Source organism: Saccopteryx bilineata, chromosome 2, assembly GCF_036850765.1.
Source record: "Saccopteryx bilineata isolate mSacBil1 chromosome 2, mSacBil1_pri_phased_curated, whole genome shotgun sequence".
NCBI lineage: Eukaryota > Metazoa > Chordata > Mammalia > Chiroptera > Emballonuridae > Saccopteryx > Saccopteryx bilineata.
Genome location: NC_089491.1, coordinates 245708452 through 245727983, shown reverse-complemented (window position 1 = coordinate 245727983; position 19532 = coordinate 245708452). Strand labels below are relative to the sequence as shown.

The 19532-nt window shown below is 39.6% G+C and overlaps 1 protein-coding gene across 1 annotated transcript in view; it reads left to right on the top strand.

The window, feature by feature from the left end:
- JHY (junctional cadherin complex regulator) overlaps nucleotides 1–19532 on the top strand; it is an 84720-nt gene that overhangs the window by 38817 nt on the left and 26371 nt on the right. Inside the window, exons 4-5 of the mRNA XM_066255001.1 lie at nucleotides 1065–1178; nucleotides 14546–15192. Coding sequence (XP_066111098.1) covers nucleotides 1065–1178; nucleotides 14546–15192 — 761 coding nt within the window. The remainder of the gene's footprint in view (nucleotides 1–1064; nucleotides 1179–14545; nucleotides 15193–19532) is intronic.

The window sequence follows — 19532 nt, the reverse complement described above, 5'->3', positions numbered from 1 at the left end:
CCCAGAATCCTTTCCAATGTTCACATTGTATAACTTTAACTTGGCTTTATAAAATGTTACCTGCTGGCTAGAATTCCACATAGGACAGAGACAATCTAATTTCTTTATCTTTATTTTAAACAAGTAGCTAATGGAGGTAATGAAGGACTTTCATAATTTGGGGACCTAAATCTTCCATTGTCGCCTTCATCAGTGATTCCCAAACCTGGCTGCAGATTAGACCTGCCTGGGGCAGGGGGAGTTGGATGAAAGAATATTGATATTCCCCCACCCCAGCTTCTGATATAATAATGAGTCTGGGATGGGACGGCGTTGATATTTTTTAAAAGCTTCCTAGGTTATTCTAATATCTTACCAAAGTTGAGAACCATTGACCTACATTATTCTGATTCACTGAGTGCCAAACAAAAAATCCTACCAAAGATGATGTTCCTACTAAGTGAATTAGTTTAGCAAAACTATTATATGTACAGGATCTGGAGTCATACCTTCTGGCTCCACTGCTTACTAGCTGTTGATTCTGGGCATGCATGTTGCTTAACCTCTCTGTTCCTCACTTTTCTCATTTCCAAAAGGGGATAATAATAGTATGTACCTCATAAGGTTGTTTGAGCATTAACTGATATACGCTAAGTACTTGGGACAGCTAATGGCATATTATGAGCATTCAATGTTTATTAAATACTATTGCTATTTCTATTGTTATCATCATCTTGCAGTGTAATTGTATTTCATTATATTATTTTGTTTGGCCTACTCAAACATGAATTGCACCATCTGGTTCAGATAACTACCGTAAAACTGGGTCCCCTAAGTATGTATAGAACATTTAAAGTAATTAGTAGTGTGACCTCAAAGCACCAGTTCTGAGACCGTGCCTGAAGGGGAAAACATCGTTTATTCCCATTTTCCTTGGGAACAATGTAGGTCCTGGAAGACTAACATGAATCCTGGAAATGAACTGAAAATAAAACCCAGCCCTCTTTCTAGACACTTGAACCCCATGGCTCTAAGACCAGCCTGAACCCAGCTAATACTGTGCTATATATGTTTTGCCCTCTTAGATCTCCTACCCAGTCAGAGTAACTGACAAGATGTCTGTTCAGAATGCCAAAGAGAATGAAAAGGTTGCCATCGATCCTGAACACAACTGGCACCAAAGAGCCCAACAGCTAAAGGTTACTTGCTGGATTTAATTTTAAACATGTGTCAAGGGTTACTGCTGAATATAAGTAATGTTTGTGACTGACTTCTTATCACTGAAGAGTGTGTTTTTATGCCTGAGAACAATTACACACCCTCCTCTGGGTAAGACTGGCCTCTGCCCGGAAGGGCCAATTGCTTGCTCAGCAAGCAAACCCTATCCATTTTTTCAAAGGTTCTATCTTCCTAGAGGAAGATCATTATTTCACTCTATATATATTCAGAGTTATAAACCCTTAGAGAAGAAAGGCATTGAGAAAATTCAAGGGGAAAAATGTCAGAATTCCAAAATATTGTCCAATTCTATGCTGCTCCAAGTCTGTTTCCTTTTGGAATTGGCAGTTGCATAGAACCCCTAAGTGGGGGGAGGGGTGAACACAACCCTTAAACATGATCCCCAGAGCCTCCTGGAACCCTTTTTTGCAGAATGTGAAAGCCTACTACCAGTAATCTAGCATGATGATGTTGTTTTTTGGCCATGGGTTTACTACTTTGAAACCATATTTTTTGTGGCAAGACATGGAAACAAACAAAGTGCCCTTTGATAGAGGATTGGACAAAGAACATGTACATACATTCTCAGCCATAAGAAACAGTGACATAGTGACATTTACAACAACATGGATGGACCTTGGACCTTGAGAACATTATACTGAGTGAAATAAGTAAATCAGAAAAAACTAAAAACTCTATGGTTCCACACATAAGTGGGATACAAAATTGAGATTCACACACATAGATAAGAGGACAGTGGTTTACCAGAGGGATAGGGGTGGGAGGTGGGGAGGGGAGAGGGGGTGGGGAGGAAGGGTATAAAGAGGGACAAATATAAGTTGACAGAGGTTGATTTGACTATGGGTGATGGGTATACAACATAATCGACTGTCCAAATGATGTGGAGATGTTTACCCAAAATCTATGTACCCTTGTTGATTAATGTCACCCTGTTAAATTTAGTTTTCTAAATTAAAAAAACCCATATTTTGTTTCAGGGAAGATGTATGTGAAACTGTGCCGGCTGACTGTTTTCCTGGATGAATCAGGAGAAACCAATTTCTTTCTTTCTTTTTTTTTTTTTTTAAATGGTGGGCCATTCCTTTATTAATTCTTTTTCTTTCTTTCTTTCTTTTTTACAGAGACAGAGAGAGAGTCAGAGAGAGGGACAGATAGGGACAGACAGACAGGAAGGGAGAGAGATGAGAAGCATCAATCATCAGTTTTTCATTGTAACACCTTAGTTGTTCATTGATTACTTTCTCATATGTGCCCTGACCGTGGGCCTTCAGCAGACCGAGTAACCCCTTGCTGGAGCCAGCGACCTTGGGTCCAAGCTGGTGAGCTTTGCTCAAACCAGATGAGCCCATGCTCAAGCTGGCGACCTCGGGGTCTCGAACCTGGGTCCTCCGCATCCCAGTCCGATGCTCTATCCACTATGCCACCGCCTGGTCAGGCTAAAAATTTTTAACTTTATTTAGGTGTTGTTTTTTTTAGAGAGAGAGAGAGAAGGGGGAGGAGCAGAAAGCATCAACTCCCATATGTGCCTTGACCAGGCAAGCCCAGGGTTTTGAACCGGCGACCTCAGCATTCCCAGGTAGACACTTTATCCACTGCGCCACCACAGGTCAGGCTGAAACCAATTTCTTGAGTGAGGGTCTGAAGTCATGTGAACAGACCCTCATGGACCTGGTTTTCTCCCTGCTTAAGAAGGAACAATTCCTTTAAAATCACTAGGCTGTATAGAGCCTGTTGACATCATCAATTAAAACTATGCACAGTGGTGAAAGTAATAACAACAATACTATAGTTCATTCCAGTTTCAGAGACGATAAAAAAGAGGGACTGCCCAAACCATCCTTCCTCCCCAGTGGCCTCCAGACCACACTTATTTTAATTTTTTAAATTAAGTTTTATTTTTTAATTATGGTTAATAAACAACATTCTATTAGTTTCAGGTGTACAACACTGTCATTAGACATTCAAATAACTCATGAAGTGATCACCCCAATAAGTCTAGTACCCATCTGACATCATGTATAGTTCTTGACTCTATTCCCCATCCTGGTCTGTTTCTCTTTGTCTTAAGAAAATCTACAATTGGGTTTTTTTCCAACCAGCCCTATTTAACTATTGTGTTACCTTACTCTTTGAAACTAATAGGTGTGTCAGATGGGACAGGTCTGAAAAACCAGAATCATGTGTTCTGTTAGCTAAGTCAAACTCCCTAGCAAGTCTGATGGGGTCTTCCTAGGGATCAGGAGCATCTTTAGTTAGATTTTTAAACTCTGTTCTAATAAATGCAGTATAAATTGTCTCGGATTCTCCCCTTCCTGAGACTGGCTTTTCCTTGCTTTCTCATATGTGCCTTGACCGCGGGCCTTCAGCAGACAGAGTAACCCCTTGCTTGAGCCAGTCACCTTGGGTCCAAGCTGGTGAGCTTTGCTCAAAGCAAATGAACCCACACTCAAGCTGGAGACCTCGGGGTCTCGAACCTGGGTCCTCAGCATCCCAGTCCGACACTCTATCCACTGCGCCACTGCCTGGTCAGGCTGTACCACTGCTTTTTAATCCACTTGTCCACTGACGGACACTTGGGCTGTTTCCAGGTCTTGGCTATTGTGAACAATGCTGCCATAAACATGGGGGTGCATTTCGCCTTTTGAAACAGTGCTACGGTGTTCTTGGGGTATATTCCTAAAAGTGGGATAGCTGGGTCAAAAGGCAGTTCTGCCTGACCTGTGGTGGCGCAGTGGATAAAGCATTGACCTGGAAATGCTGAGGTCGCCGGTTCGAAACCCTGGGCTTGCCTGGTCAAGGCACATATGGGAGTTGATGCTTCCAGCTCCTCCCCCCTGTCTCTCTTCTCTCTCTCTCTCTCTCTCTCTCTCTCTCTCTCTCTCTCTCTCCCTCTCTCTCTCCTCTCTAAAAATGAATAAATTTTAAAAAAGGCAGTTTGATTTTTAATTTTTTAAGGAATCTGCATACTGTTTTCCACAGTGGCTGCACCAGTCTGCATTCCCACCAGCAGTGCAGGAGGGTTCCTTTTTCTCCACATTCTCGCCAGCACTTATTCTGTGTTGTTTTGTTGATGAGCGCCATTCTGGCTGGTGTGAGGTGATATCTCATTGTGGTTTTAATTTGCATTTCTCTAATCATTAGTGATGTTGAGCATTTTTTCATATGCCTATTGGCCATTTGCATGTCCTCTTTGGAGAAGTGTCTATTCATTTCTTTTGCCCATTTTTGATTGGATTGTTTATCTTCCTGGTGTTGAGTTTTACAAGTTCTTTGTAAAGTTTGGTTATTAACCCCTTATCAGACATATTGTTGAATATGTTTTCCCATTGTGTGGTTTGTCTTTTTATTCTGTTCTTATTGTCTTTAGCTGTGCAAAAGCTTTTTAGTTTGACATAGTCCCATTTGTTTATCCTGTCTTTTATTTCACTTGCCCGTGGAGATAAATCAGCAAATATATTGCTGCGAGAGATGTCAGAGAGCTTACTGCTTATGTTTTCTTCTAAGATGCTTATGGTTTCATGACTTACATTTAAGTCTTTTATCCATTTTGAGTTTATTTTTATGAATGGTGTAAGTTGGTGGGCTAGTTTCATTTTTTTGCAGGTAGCTGTCCAATTTTACCAACCCCATTTGTTGAAGAGCCTGTCTTTACTCCATTGTTTGCTCTTATGTCCTTTATCAAATATCAGTTGCCCATAAAGGTGTGGGTTTATTCCTGGGTTCTCTGTTCTGTTCCACTGATCTATATGCCTGTTCTTATGCCAGTACCAAGCTGTTCTGAGTACATGGCCTTGTAGTATAACTTGATATCAGGAAGTGTGGTATCTCCCACTTTATTCTTCCTTTTCAAGATTGCTGAGGCTATTCGTGTTCTCTTTTGGTTCCATATAAATTTTTGGAATATGTGTTCTATATCTTTGAAGTATGTCATTGGTATTTTAATCAGTATTGCATTGAATTTATAGATTGCTTTGAGTAATATAGACATTTTAATGATGTTTATTCTTCCTAACCATGAGCATGGTATATGCTTCCACTTGTTTGTATCTTCCTTGATTTCTTTTATCAATGTTTTACAATTTTCCGAGTACAAGTCTTTAATCTCCTTGGTTAAATTTACTCTTAGGTACTTTATTTTTTTGGTTTCAGTAGTGAAGAAGATTGTTTCCTTAATTTCTCTTTCTGACAGTTCATTGTTGGTGTATAAAAATACCTCTGATTTCTGAGTATTGATTTTATATCCTGCCACCTTGCTGAATTCATTTATCAGGTCCAGTACTTTTCTGACTGAGACTTTGGGGTTTTCTATATACAATATCATATCATCTGCAAATAATGATAGTTTTACTTCTTCTTTTCCAATTTTGATGCCTTTTATTTCTTCTCCTTGTCTGATTGCTGTGGCTAGAACTTCCAGAACTATGTTGAATTAAAGTAATGAAAAGGAGCACCCCTGCCTTATTCCTGATCTTAAGGGGATTACTTTTAATTTTTGCCCATTGAGTATGATGTTGGCTGTGGGTTTGTTATAGATGGCCTTTATTATGTTGAGATATGTTCCCTGTATTCCAACTTTGCTGAGAGTTTTGATCATGAATGGATGCTGGATTTTATCAGATTCTTTTTCTACATCTATTGAAATTATCATGTGGTTTTTATCCTTCCTTTTGTTTATGTGATGAATCACATTGATTGATTTGCAAATATTGTACCAGCTTTGCCTCCCCAGAATAAATCCCACTTGATCATGATGTATGATTTTTTTTTCACATATTGCTGGATCCAGTTTGCTAATATTTTGTTGAGAATTTTAGCATCTAAATTCATCAGGGATATTGGCCTATAGTTTTCTTTCTTTGTATTGTCTTTGCCTGGTTTTGGAATCAGAATTATGCTCGCTTCATAAAAGGAGCTTGGAAGTTTTCTTCCTCTTGAATTTTTTGAAATAGCTTGAGAGGGATAGGGGTTAGTTCTTCTTTGACTATTTGGTAGAATTCACTTGTGAAGCCATTGGGCCCAGGGCTTTTGTTTGTTGGGACTTTTTTGATAACTGTTTCTATTTCATTTGTTGTAATTGGTCTGTTTAGGTTTTCTGATTCTTCCAGATTGATTTTTAAAATATTATATGTTTCAAGGAATTTGTCCATTTCATCTAGGTTGTCTAATTTTTTGGTGTACAGTTCTTCATAGTATTTTCTTACAATACTTTATATTTCTGTTGTGTCAGTGGTTATTTCTCCACTTTCATTTCTAATTTTATTTATTTGAGTCTTCTCTCTTTTTTTCTTGGTGAATTTGGTTAAAGGTTCTTTGATCTTGTTTACCTTTTCAAAGAACCAGCTTCTGGTTTCATTGATCCTCTGTATTGTTTCTTTAGCCTCTATGTCATTTATTTCCACTCTGATCTTTATTATTTCCTTCCTTCTACTAGCCCTGGGCTTTACTTGATGTTCTTTTTCTAGTTCTTTTAGGTGCAGGGTTAAGTTGTTTATTTAAGCTTTTTCTAGCTTCTTAAGGTATGCCTGTAATGCTCTGAACTTCCCTTTCAGTACTGCTTTTGCTGTGTCCCATAAATTTTGAGTTGTTGTGTGCTCATTATCATTTGTTTCTAGGAATTTTTTTATTTCCTCTTTAATCTCATTGTTAACCCATTTGTTATTTAATAACATGGTATTTAGTTTCCAAGTGTTTGAGTACTTTTCAGTTTTTCTGTTGTGGTTGATTTCTAGTTTTATGCCATTGTGACCAAAGAACATGCTTGATATGATTTCAATCTTCTTAAATTTGTTGAGACCGCTTTTCTGTCCTAACATGTGATCTATCCTAGAGAATGTACCATGAGCACTTGAAAAGAATGTATATTCTGATGCTTTAGGGTAAAAGGTTCTGAAGATATCTATTAAATCGAGTTGATCTAGTGTGTCCTTTAAGTCTGTTGTTTCTTTGTTAACTTTCTTTCTTAAGGATCTATCTAGTGATGTTAGTAGGGTATTGAAATCCCCTACTATTATAGTATTGCTGTTGATCTTACCCTTTATATCCATCAAAGTCTGCTTTATATATTTAGGTGCTCCTATATTAGGTGCGTAGATATTTATAATGGTTATATCTTCCTGTTGGATTGCTCCCTTTATCATTATGTAGTGACCTTCTTTATCTCTTACTGTAGCCTTTGTTTTAAAGTTCATTTTGTCTGATATAAGTATTGCCACCCCAGTCTTTTTTTTCATTTCCATTTGATGAAATATTTTTTTCCATCCTTTTACCTTCAGTCTATGTGCATCTTTTGTTTTAAGATGTGTCTCTTGTAGATAGCATATGTATGGGTCCTGTTTTCTTATCCACGCAGCTACCCTATGTGTTTTGATTGAATCATTTAATCCATTTACATTTAAGGTTATTATTGATATGTAGTTGTTTCTTGCCATTTTATTCTTTAAAGCTGTATTCCTCTTTTGCTATATTCTTTTCCCACTTTGATCTGTTTACAACAGGCCCCTTAACATTTCTTGCAGCATTAGTTTGGTTGTAATGAATTCCTAGAGTTTTCTTTTGTCTGGGAAGCTTTTTATTTCTCCTTCAATTTTAAATGATAGCCTTGCTGGATAAAGTTGTCTTGGTTGTAGGCTCTTGTTCTACATTACTTTGAATATTTCTTGCCATTCCCTTCTGGCCTTCATTCTCTGTTGAGAAGTTGGATGTTATCCTTATGGGGCTCTTTTGTAGGTGATAGCCTTATTTCCTCTAGCAGCTTTTAATATTTTATCTTTATCACTTAGCTTTGGTATTTTAATTATGATGTGTCTTGGTGTACATTTCTTTGAGCTTCTCTTTAATGGAATTCTCTGTGCTTCTTGAACTTGTGTGACTTTTCCCTGCATCAGTTTGGGGAAGTTTTCAATTGTGATTTGATTAAACAAAGTCTCTATCCCTTGTTCTTTCTCTTCTTCTTCAGGAACCCCTATGATATGGTTGTTATTTCTCTTATGTTGTCACAGAGCTCTCTTAGAGTTTCCTCAGAATTTTTTAGTCTATTTTCTTTTTGCTGCTCTGCTTCCATGCCTTTATTTATCTTGTCCTCTACCTTGCTGATTTGATCCTCAGCTTTATCCATCCTATTTTTAATTCCTTTCATTGTGGTCTTCATTTCTGATATTGTATTTGTCATTTCTGACTGATTCTTTTTTATTATTTCAATGTCCTTATTTATACTTGCTATTTCTTTATTTAGGTGTTCGTAATGACCACCTATTGTTGTTCTAAGATCTTTGAGCATCATAACAATCATTATTTTAAACTCTGCATCTGGTAATTTGGTTATATCTGACTCATTCAAAATGTCTTTTTCTGGGGATTTCTCTTAATTCATTTGGGTTGCATTTCTCTGCCTTCCCATTTTGTCTGTGTATAAGAAGGGTGTGGCCACTGGAGTACAATGAATGTTGCCTCTGTGTTCCCTAGGTGTGGTCTGTCTGCCGGCCCGCCACCCCCTGTGTCGCTGCCTCTGGCGTTCAAGTATGGGCATTGCTGGTGCTGGCCCACTGTGGCTGTCGCTATTGTTTCTGCCTCTCCTCCACGGAAGGGGCTGTGTTCACCATTTCTTTAACTACACACAAGTGAACGCTTTGTATGAATTGTACACTAATTCTCTGGGAGTATTAATGGACGGCTGTTTGTTCTGGGGTTGTATGCCTTGGAAGCAGAAGTTCCCATTTTAAATTTAATTCTCTTTTGAAAGCTGTAGAATCTGAATAAGCTTATAGAAATATTATGTTGTGGGTTACAGTGTACTGCTTGTGGGTTGACTTCTGTAGGGCTAGGGGCCACTGTCATCATGTGCATTCACATGCAGGTTCACACTGGATTCAGGCAGATGGAAAAGAAACAGTGGAGCCAAAAAGTGGTGGGCCATTCCTTTATTAAAGTCTCGCATGGGCCAATGAGCAAACACACAGAGAATTCCACTTCCCCCTCACTCAGAGCTCCCAAAGCCCTTACAGATTCTCCTGTTCCACAACCAGGAGAATCTTCTCTGGTTTCTCCTACAATCAAATGCCCCACCAGTCTTAGGGGAATTCACAAAGCCCCTCAGCCCTAGTTCCCCATCTGTGCACCTTCTTTTTCTCTGCCAACATGGCTTCTTCTTCAGCACTCTGCATTTTCTCTGCTCTCTCTGCAAAATATGGCTTCTTTCTCTTTCTTCTCTCTCTTTTCAAAACTTTTTGTCATGAAACTTCTACCTCTCCTCCAGCAAACATTAGCAAAACAATGACCCTTCCCAAGCAGGAAGGTAATTTGCAATTTCACAGACTACATATACCTGGCACTGCCCAGCCCCCAATGCAAACTATAAGTGAGCAAACATAAAAATCATATTTTACAAATGTATTTGACCAACAACTTCCTAGAGGGCTTTTACCTCCTGAGTCTCTTAAACCCTCTTATGTGCCTTAGGGTCCCTCTCTGGCTGTCGAATACAACCATGAGAACTTGAAGCACAGGACGACCTGTCCTTAATTGCCACTTCCCAGACAAGTCAGTTATTTAACTACAATGTATTGAATTACCTATGGGACCACTCTATGCCTTGCAATTTCTCAGACAACCCACAATGATTCTGAGTTACCTAAGGATACCCAACATTTAGGCTAGAAGGAGTAGATGTCCCTTTTCTTTGGAGCTGAATGAGTTCAGTTTCTCATTTAACTAGCAAAGAGGTTTTTTTTAAATTATATTCTCAAAAAGCAATCCCAAATGAAAGATAAAAACAGACACTCCTTCCTCTAACTCACGGATTGTTCTCTAACTCACTGATTTGATCCTCAGCTTTATCCATACTACTTTTAATTCCTTCCATTGTGGTCTTCATTTCTGATATTGTATTTGTCATTTCTGACTGATTCTATTTTATTATTTCAATGTCCTTTTTTATACTTGCTATCTCTTTATTTAGGTGTTCATAATGACCATCTATTGTTGTTCTAAGATCTTTGAGCATCATAACAATGATTATTTTAAACTCTGCATCTGGTAATTTGGTTATATCTGACTCATTCAAAATGTCTTTTTTGGGGGGATTTCTCTTGATTCAGTTGGGTTGCATTTCTCTGCCTTCCTATTTTGCTATCTGGGGAGTTAATTTCAGTGCAACCAACCCTTATCTTTTGGTGCCACCTCGAGGACTTTCTAATAACAGCTCACATAAATTCAGGACCTGTGACCAAAAGTAGGAAAGTCTGGAATTCCAAGAGAGAACTCACCCAAGGTCCCCTAAAAGGAAGTAAGGAGTGTGTGGGGCATAATGGGACCCTTCTGGTGGTGCCTACACCAGGTCTGGGCCCACAGGGTGGTCCTGGATGGTTTTCTCTGAAACCCTGCTCACATCACCAAGATGTCAATGAACGAAATTTCAAACCTAAAGAAAGGTTTAGAGTTTATTTGATTCAAGGCTGAGGGCTAGACCCAAAAGCAAAGCTTAGCAAGTATCTGATTAGTGGTATCAATACCACTGAGGAAGACAAGGAGGGATTTGGTGCTGGGAAGAAAGTGGGAGGACATGAGGACAGGGCAGGTCTGATGTTGACTTTGGAGTTGCTTGTATCTGATCTGGGCACAGAACACAAGAGAGACATCTGACTTAGCAACATACATCTCCATCATTAGAATTCATCGGTGCATTGAACATGTCGGAAGTGCTGAAATGCCCCAGGGATTGTAAATCGTGGGGGAATAGGGAAGGGTTAAGAACAGGAGCCTACAGAGAATGGCAGAATGTTAAGGATGAGCAGAAGGAGAAATAGAGAGCAAAAGGCAAGGCTACAGTGGCATTGCCAGAGAGACAGAAAGCTGTCCAGGATAGAACAATGTTATGAAACTGGAGACGTGGAAATTTCAAGAAAAGTCAGCAAGCAAGGTCTCCATAAGCCTTTCAAGCTGCTGCCCCAGCACTGGAGCTCAAAGAGAGTGAGTCCAAGGAAGTCTGTGTGTGGTCCCTTTAAGAGGAACTCCTGGGACTCCAGCAGCCTTCTATCTCACTCAGCCACAAATCCTGCTGGTTTTTACAGCCAGAAGTTATGGCATTGGAACCCTTTGTCGGGAATCCTGGTGTAAAGCTAGGCTTCCTTACTCTTCAGAGGAGACTTTCACACCTGAGATATCCTTCCTGATTTTTAGCAGCCACATGTGGGTGTGGGACCATCCCCTGCCACACCTCCACCCCTCCTACCAGTCTCCACTGTGGTTTTTTCTCTATATCCTCTGCTGTAGGACTTCTGTTCAGCTAGATTTCAGGAAGTTCTGAATGATGGTCATTCTGTAGTTTACTTGCAATTTTTGTATGGTCGTGGGAGGATGCAATTATCATGTTTAACTACACCACCATCTTTCTCGGGTGCCTTATTGTTAATAAATACAACAGAATGTTCTCTATGTCAGAATTCATCTTGGACCCCAGACCACAACCCTCAAGACTCCAAGGTTGATCAGGTAACTGCCAGAGACATAGAAAGTTATATATGTGTTCACCTTAAGAGCAAGAGTGGGTTTTGTTTTAAAGTAGATGAGCTTCATGGTTGAAATAAGAATATATTCTCCCCTCTGCATAGACCATGTGAACAGCAAAGCCACAAAAGAGAAAATCCCTGGGTGCTGCCTGCTGTTCACAGGGTTGGGGGCCAACTTCTCTCAGAGGACACAGTATGAACAAACATTAATAACTAAGCACATGTTTTACTAAGAAATTATCATCCTAGCATTAGGCATCAGGATTCCCTGATGCTAACAGTCCAGCTGAAGGACCCTGCTCCCCTGCTCCATGTGTGCCAAGAAAACCCACTGCCTTTAAGCAGTTATTCTGAGTGCATGAAGTATAGACTGATTGTGCGTGCTGGCAACAAAGGAACCCCAGGGAGAGCCAGATGAAATAGAGGATTTCAGGGCTGATGGAGATTAAATAGCTTGAGAAGGGCTTTGTATATTAACTTCAGGGGACTCGGGTCTTGCCACCTAAAGAGTGACACCTGATGCCTCCATTGTAGGGTCATAAATCTTCAGTAAACCACAGATCTCAAGTAGGCTGCTGGGAAGGTGAGCGAAACCACATCAAGCCCATCAACGTCTTCCTTTCTGGGACTGAAATGGCATCTCTGGACACTTACATGTCCACGAATAGCGAATTTAATGCTTGAGACAATTGGAGTTTCATGGAATGATGAGTCCTTGGTCTTGTTGACACAACACCCCACGAAGAATACTATTGTAACCTGAATTGTCAGTGGCAAAGATGTAATGTGACTAACACCAAGTGGTGACCTAAGACTTCAGGTCTGTTACTCTAGGAAAAGAAATTCCTGGTAGGCTTTTCTTTCTTTTTTTGGTGGGACTGAGGAGAGAGAACTGAGATACCTACAGTTGGATGGCAGCAGTAAAAGAGTTTCTGGTCACTTTTTTTCTAGCAATTAAAAGACAGAACAAATATTTAGAAGAATGACCTTAGCAGCATCAATAAATATTTATATGTCATAGCCAAGAGGGTCCTTTCTGTTCTTCATGAACAGGGATGACAGCCACTAAAAGAGCCACTATGTGTCATGAGCAGACCTAGAATACTGTAAAATAACAGTTCTCTTCTGGATCCGCTACAAGAAAGGATGCTCTTGAGCTGTGTACCCACATTTCTCCCATGCAGCTCAGTACGCTATGTACTGCATGGAAGGAAGAACCAACCTTCCTCCTTCCTTCCCTCCCTCCCTCCCTCCCTCCCTCCCTCCCTCCTTCCTTCCTTCCTTCCTTCCTTCCTTCCTTCCTTCCTTCCTTCCTTCCTTCCTTCCTTCCTTTCTTTCTTCCTTTTTTGAGAGAGACAAGAAGGGAAAGAGAGAGGGGAAGGGGAGAGATGAGAAGTATCTACTCATAGTTGCTTCACTTTTGTTTTTTTCTTTTTAGGAAGAACCTATCTTAATTGGAATACAGAAAAGGAAGTTTGCTTTTTTGGAGCACCAAAGATACAATTTAAAGTTCAGAGGAGCTCATTAGAATTTGACCAGTCCTCTTCTAAGGAGAACATATTCTAAATTTCAAATTATAAGCCATTCTTACTAAAAAATATGATAATGAAATTTCACTCAAAATAGAATTACACTTCATATTATACAGGAATAGACATCTTAGCGATTACACCAGGAATAGACATCTTAGCGATTACACCAGAAACGTGATATAAAAGTTGAACCCATTACAATACTTCGATCATTCTTCATAGCAAGCTAAAACAAATATTTTAAGCGAATCTATGATTTATTCACTTTAAGCTTTTTTCTCAAATGATCCAGGTAACTTGCATATTTTGATTAATGTTGTATGAATACAGACCATAGAGATTTTATATATGTGTGCTCAGAAAGGAAGAAATGTGTTGCAGTTATAAAACACACTGATGCATATGGTAATTGTACTGTTTTCAATAAGCATTTAATCATTCTTTCCAAAGGCCTCTTGACTCAGCTAGTTTTTCACAAAGTAATGAGTGCTTTATTCCTCAGAAAATATTTCTAAATTGGCTTAGCACAATATAGTTACATAGTGTATCTGTTATATCAGGAATACATTTTGTTGTTACAAGACTTTGAAAAGCATAAAGACTGTTGTGAAATTGAAATATTTCCCCCAGATGTTTGATTGCCTAAGGCTATATTAGGGAACAGAAGCAAAACAACCCTTGTGGTTTTACAGATGTCCTATCACAGTGCAGATTCTTTTATAATCCTCTGAATAAAATCTAATTTATTTCATCTGGCGAAGAGGTCATTTCTAGCTTCTGAACTATATAAGTAGAAAGATCTGATAATCTGAATTGTATTTTATACTTAACTTGTACTTGGTTGATAAAGCAGATCATTGATGTTCTTTCTGGTCAATATTTTAAAAATATTTATAGTAGTTAAAGTAAACTTGTATATTTTGATACACATTTGCACTTTCTTTGTATGTAGCTCTTTAGAAATAAACCTTTTCCGTCCCCCCAACTTTTTAATTCTTTGTTTTGTAACATTTTAAGTCAAAGACATGTCCTTGATAAAAAGCACATTCAAAACTCTATCTTTCTTTCTAGAAAATTCATAATCTGAAATGGTCAGCAGGAATACTCAGCTAAATACCCTCTCCTTGCCTGAAATTAAGAAAGACTCCTCTGTAGTCTTTACCTCTTTACAGTTCCACGGTCACCTTCCTAGAAGTCTCAACTCCCAGTTTGAAAAACACTAACTTAAAATCTGTGAAGAGTACCAATCTTTTAAATTTACATTAACCAAATATATCTCTTTGGAATTTCCAGGAACACTGGTCTCAATATGAAAATGCAACATCAAATAATGCACCAAGAAGTCAGTCTTCTGAAGCAATCAATGGTCAGCAACCTTCCAGAAGGCCAGCCAAGCACAAGATTAGAAAAAAGCAGAAACACAATCATGGCCTGAAGTCTTTGGGGACTAAAGAGCTGGTTGTCACTCGAAGAAACATGAACAACACTCCCAGACAGCAACAAAATCAAAACCAGCCTATGGATACTTCAATGAAGCATGAAACAGTTGTGATTATGAATGCCCCTAGCAACGAATTACAACACCCAAGTGCACTTAGGGTCCAGGACCCCAAAGTAACCTCCAATAAATTTGCTCTACCACAGCAGACTTTTGACGAGACATTGTATGAAAACTCTTCTGGATATCACTCAGTGATAAATTTTAATAAAAAAAGAGGACACAAAGACCAGGAAGAGAAAATATTTTCATACCAGCAGCTACACATCAATTCTCTTTCCGATATGGACTGGAACTGTCTTAATGGAATTACCCAGAGACAAGTGCCCCTGAGTCACAAAGGCTTTCAGCCTAAAAAGAACGTTCATAGAGCAACTGAAAACAAGAAGCAACCCAAACAAACTTATACAGACACAAAATATAAGAACTTGGAAATATTATGGTAAGAAGGCTTTTTTCTCAAGTGGTTTTCTAGAGGAGAAATGAGATACTGCCGGAGACAGACGGGAAGGAGAATGGGAAGTTGGTGGCAGGGAAGTGGGATCAGGGGGTAGTCAGGTGCAAGGAAGCATTCACCTAGCAATGTCCTTGGCTCTGATTTCTGCCTAAAGTAGTCCACTTTTCAGGCATTTCCCCCCTATCTCCTCCACTTTTTCCGCTCTGGTTAAATCCGAGCTTAGAGGGAAGGGAGAAGGAGAGAAGGACTAGAAACCCAATCAGAAAAGATGAGTATATTTTGAGGATTACATAATGTTTGAAGGAAACATATGAGCACCACCACTGTAATGACCTATCCTAAGAAAAGAATCTAAAATACAGAAAAATATGTATGCACGGAAATGTTTCCAGAAACGACCACAATAATCCAACAATAAGGAATTGTCTAGGTAAGGGGTGATGTTTATTATCATGTAACCACTCAAAATTATGGTTATGAGGAAAGGCTTCGACAAAAAGAAAACAGTAAGAGGCCCTGGCCGGTTGGCTCAGTGGTAGAGCATCGGCCTGGCGTGCAGAAGTCCCGGGTTCGATTCCCGGCCAGGGCACACAGGAGAAGCGCCCATCTGCTTCTCCACCCCTCCCCCCTCCTTCCTCTCTGTCTCTCTCTTCCCCTCCTGCAGCTGAGGCTCCATTGGAGCAAAGATGGCCCCAGGTGCTGGGGATGGCTCCTTGGCCTCTGCCCCAGGTGCTAGAGTGGCTCTGGTCGCAACAGAGCGACGCCCTGGAGGGGCAGAGCATCGCCCCCTGGTGGGCAGAGCTTCGCCCCTGGTGGGCGTGCCGGGTGGATCCCAGTCGGGCGCATGCAGGAGTCTGTTTGTCTCTCCCTGTTTCCAGCTTCAGGAAAAAAAAACAAAAAAAACAAAAAAAACCAGTAAGATGCAAAATTACATCTAAGGAGTTTGCACTCTACTATATTAAAATGCATACAGGAGAAGAAAAAGGCACCCAAATGTCACTAGTGGTTATTTCTGGCAAGAAAGATTGGGATTCCTTTTAATTTCTTCTTTATACTTTCTGAACTGTTGAAGTTCCCTACAGTGTAGATGTATTACTTTTACAATCAGAAAAAAGGGAAAACTATTTTAAGTATTACTTCTGGGGACATTGCTTGATGTCATTCAATCAGATAGATGTGTTTATTACACACTTGATTATGTGCTGAGTATAATGAATGCTAAAATGGACAGAAAATACAAAAGTAGTATGATGCATGGGTTCCTTCAAGGAGCTTACTTTCAAAGGGAGACAATCTTACACATATAAATTAATCAGGAGACATTTAAGTGCTATAACTGGAGGTATGGAACATGCATTCATAGTTAGCTTCCTAGAAAAGATAGTTGCATGTCTTTTTTATCTGACTTTAGAAGGAATGCTTCTAGCATTTTTATCATTACAAATAATATCTAATTTTTGGTACAGAGGCAGGGGAAAGAGGTAGGAAAATTCCTTTTAGCCCTATTCCTTTTGCAAAGAACTTTTTATCATGAATGGATATTTAATCTTATCAAATCTTTTTCTGCCTCAATTGAAAAAAAATCTCATCTTTAATTCTTTAATGTGGTTAAATATATTAACATTTTCTAATATTACACTATCTTTCATTCCTAGGATTAACCTAACTTGTCATACTGTATTTTTTTAAATAATTCGCTTGATTTGATTCATTAGCACTCTGTTATCAAAGTGATATCAGGCCTGACCTGTGGTGGTGCAGTGGATCAGGCGTTGACCTGGAATGCTGAGGTCACCGGTTCAAAAAAACCCTGGGCTTGCCCTGCCAAGACACATATGGGAGCTGATATTTGCTGTTCTCCCCTTTCTTTCTTTCTCTCTCTCTCTCTGTCTCTCTTCTCTAAAATGAATAAATAAATAAAAATAATTTTTAAAAAAGGTATATCAGCCTTATAAAATGAGTTGGGAAGATTCCCCCGTTTTTACATCTTCATATAAAATTGGAGTTATCTATTACTTGGAGATTTCATAGAATTTTCTTGTAAAACTAAATTATTAGTAGTTTTTGTTTGGCTTTGTTTTGTTGCTTGTGGGCAGATTTCAACTTTAAGCTACTTAAATTTATTGTGGTATTCATGTATTTGGATTTATTTTACCATCTTGATTTGTCCATTCTAATCACCTTTCTCTTTACACCTTTTTATATTTTCTATTGAACTGAGAGAATATTCTCTGTTACTTTTTCATGTTACATTTCCATATGATCTGGAAATACATATTATATTTCTATTCTTTTTTTTTTAACATATATACAGGTAGTCCCTGGGTTATGAGTGAGATATGTTCTGTAGGTTTGAAAATGTTTAAGTATTTAAATGCACAGAAAGGTAAAAGTAAATACTGTGTTATGACAAACATCTAAGTTGCATTTAATACGTAAGTGTACCTGTTCCCACTTACACACAAATTCAGCTGAAGTACAGAGCATATCTCATTTGTAACCTGGGAAATACCTGTACTTAACTAGTTTGGTGGTAAATTAATGTTTCTATTCTCCTCAAGAACATATTCAAGATCATTGGATTGTTGTTACCCAATCACTCTTTCTGCCATACATTTTTATTATCATTCAGCATCTTATCCAGAACCTTATATCTCCAAAATTATTACTTTTACTATAGTTATATAGACTCATGATGTTTTACTTTTCACATTGTTATTTTCTACTGAATTTATTGGGAAGACATTGGTTAATGAAATTACATAGGTTTCAGGTGTACCATTCTATAATACATCATCTGTATATTGTATTTTGTGTTCATCACCCAATTCATTTACCCCCTTTATCCTCCTCCACCTTCCCCCTTCCACTCTCCCCCCCAGTAATCACTATACTGTTGTCTGTGTCTATGAATTTTGTTTTTTTGTTTGTTTTGTTTTGTTTTTTTGCTTATAACTATTTCTTTAACTCTATATTGCATAAATTGCTTGCATTCATTTCAGTTAGCTTTATTACTGGAGACTTCTCCTGTTCTTTCATTTGGGGCATGTATCTTTGACTTCCCTATTTGGCTATCTCTTCGTGTTTGTTTCTACATGTTAAATAGATCTTCTCTGACTCCCAGTCTTTTTGTGGTGGCCTTCTGTATACAGTAAGTGTCCTGTGGGACCCAGTGGTGCAGTCTCCTTGATCACCTGATCTGGGTGCTCCTTGAGGGTCGCTTCTGTGGGGTCTTGGGCCCTCCTGTGTAATAGAGTTTGATTGCTGTTGGCTAATTCATGCATGGACCTGACCCTCAGGCTGGCTGTGAGGATCAGCCAGTCACAGTGTATGAGCTGCTGTGAAGGTGCTGACCATAGGAAGTGAAATTTGTTTTAACTGGGTTTGGTGCCCGATGAGATATCCCTTTGGATATGTGGTTTGTGAAGCCCACTGGATCCTGGTGTGATGTTGTCTGAAACTGGCCACTGGATGTGTTGATTCTGGGTCTCTTTGGGGGAGGAAGTCTGGTGAAGCCTAATGTCAGATGTTGTCTATAACTGGCCCTGCAACCTGTTTGGAGCTACAAAGGAATCCACATTCTGTGGCTGCTTCTGCTGGGCCTGAACGTGCATGTGAAGGACCAAGCTATGCACGAAGGCCTGTTTCCACCAGCACTAAGCCAGGAGACAGGTCAGCAAAAGACCCAAAATATCCCCCAAGATCTGCCTCTAACTGCCCCTGCCTGCCAGCTGCCAGTTAGGCTCAGGCACTGAAAGAACCTCTGGTGGTTCTCCAGTTTCATGAGTCAGGTTCTCGGTGAGGCACCAAGCAGGGACAAGTGGTGTTCACCAGATTGATGCAGGTTTAAACCCTGAGCCAGTGCTGGATCTGAGGCTACTCAACACATGTCCCAGTGAATAACCCTTCTAACTGCCACCTGCTGGGTGCTCACACACCTTTGTGTTGGGGTGGGGTCTCAGGGAGTCATCAGGAGGAGGCCAGCAGAGTTTAGCCAAGGTTTGGCCGTGTGAATGAAGGGCTCTGCTCCAGTCAGGCGTGTGAGGGAGAAATGGCTGCCATCATGAGCCACACAGTCAGTCAGTTCTAAATTCTGCCAGGAGCCTGATCTTAGCAGGGTAGGGCCAACAGGAGTCAGGAGGATTGTGGTAGTGGATCTCCCACGAAGGGGAAGGGCCAGTCATGCTTGGGTGGAGGATGGGGGAATGGCCTCTGCCCCAGAACACAAAACTCAGTTAGTTTTGGATTTTATCTAGACCTAGGCAAGGTGGGGCTGCCACCAGGAGTTGCGTGGAAACCACAGGAAGCCTGGCAAGTGGGGCTAT